Raw genomic sequence first — 1,696 nt, forward strand, 5'->3', positions numbered from 1 at the left:
TTTGTTTGGTACTGAAATTAGTTTGGCTACAACGCCTAGGCAGGCAAAGTGCACACTTGTCACTCAGAAACAAAATACAAGATGCTCACTATTTCCCACGTACAAGCCGCCCGTAAGTGTCCACCTACGATCACACGCAGTCAGTGGACAACAATGTACTCATGCACCACTCTCTCTCTCTCTACACACACACACACACACACACACATCCACCACGCTACACACACAACTACGCCACACAATACCCACATCCACCCCATCACATACCGTTGAGCTCTCGCGCCTACGTCCGTTCCTGTAAGACTCCTCCGATGCCTTACTCTCACGCCCTCTCTCCGTCTGGCGAGATACACTCTGACGGGACTCCGCCTGGCGTGACACGGTCACCCTGCTTTCCTGCCTACTGATATCCCTACCGTCACTCGCCCTACCGTCACTCGCCCGCATCTCCTGCGAGGCTTTCGTCCCATTCACACCCACCCGCCCGGGACTGGCGCTGCGCCGGTTACGCGAGTTGCTTCGTCGGATCGCGCTCCGGTCGGTGATCTCCCGCAAGCCTCTGGGCGCCTCTGGTTCATCGGTTATCGTCCCCATCGCAGTACACTGAGAGGTGCTCTTCTTCCGCCGCAGGGCCTTGGGTGTGCGCGAGCCGTCCTTGTTGTAGTACGCTTCGTACCGCTCTCGCTCTCGCGTGTTCTGTGTGGTCGTATCGTCCTTCCCTTCCGCCAGAGGTGCGCGTGCACTCGAAATTCGGTGGCTGGACCGGTCTCGCTCGGACGTGTCCCTCTCCTGCCGGCTGGCGCTCCGCTCATTCCTCTGTATTTGTCTACTACACACCCTGCCCTCGCTCTGTTCGTGCCCACTGCCTCTCTCCCGGTCCGCCTGTCTGCTACCCACCCGCACAGGGGGTGCCCTGTCCGTCTGTCTACTGGTCGCCCATTCGCTCTGTTTAATTGACACCTGCGAGTCCCGCATGCCACGCTCTCCCGCGTGTCGGCTACTCGGTTGTCTAGTCCCCGTACTAGCACCGTCCTCATACCCTCGCGCCACTCGTCTCGGCGCAGCATAGCCGTCGCCATCTCTATCTCGCTCCACAGAACTCTGCCGACCCGCAGAGTCTGGCGACTTGTTATACGCTGTGCGGTGCATGTCGCGGTGGTCCCGCTCACGGTCCACTCCCCGCTGATCACGCGGGACGTACTGCCGCTCAGGCACCGCTGTGTGCTGCTGCTGGGCTTCTGCCGAGGCCAAAGTCGTATACGTTTTGCTTGGCGGCGGGTTAGATGCACGCCTTACTGTGCGTGGCGTGTACCGTGTGCGTCTGTTAGGGTTACCTGTGACTGAGTTTGGGTCGCTGGTGGTCCTACTGGCGGCTTGTGTGGTCATGGCCCCATCTGAGGAAAGTGCGGTACTTTTGGGCGCGTGTTGTGCCGTGGTGATAGCCGTGCCTAAGGGATACATGCAAGACAAAGTAGTTCAGGGTTAGTGGTGTGTACCGGGGACTCGGGGCGAGGAAACCTTGAGATTGTGTAGGTACGGTGTGGGTTCAGCGGTGGACGAGAACGGATTGTGCAGCCCAGGTTTACGCGTCTATTGGCATTCATTTATCACCGATGGAGAGCATCAAGGCAAATCCCACAACATAGAGACGTGCGTAATATAACGAGCTGACCCTTTCACCCGAATGTAAAGTTCG

At 58.3% G+C, this 1,696-nt stretch overlaps 1 protein-coding gene across 1 annotated transcript; it reads right to left on the bottom strand.

Moving 5' to 3' along the window:
- Window positions 1-267: 267 nt before the first annotated feature.
- SARC_14404 (hypothetical protein) lies at window positions 268-1,448 on the bottom strand (the record flags this gene model as incomplete). The annotated part of the gene is made up of 1 exon (XM_014291461.1): window positions 268-1,448. A coding segment is annotated over one exon (1,181 nt), but the record flags the coding sequence as incomplete, so codon positions are not given.
- Window positions 1,449-1,696: the final 248 nt, after the last annotated feature.

This window comes from Sphaeroforma arctica (genome assembly GCF_001186125.1).
Source record: "Sphaeroforma arctica JP610 unplaced genomic scaffold supercont1.4585, whole genome shotgun sequence".
NCBI classification, from domain to species: domain Eukaryota; class Ichthyosporea; order Ichthyophonida; genus Sphaeroforma; species Sphaeroforma arctica.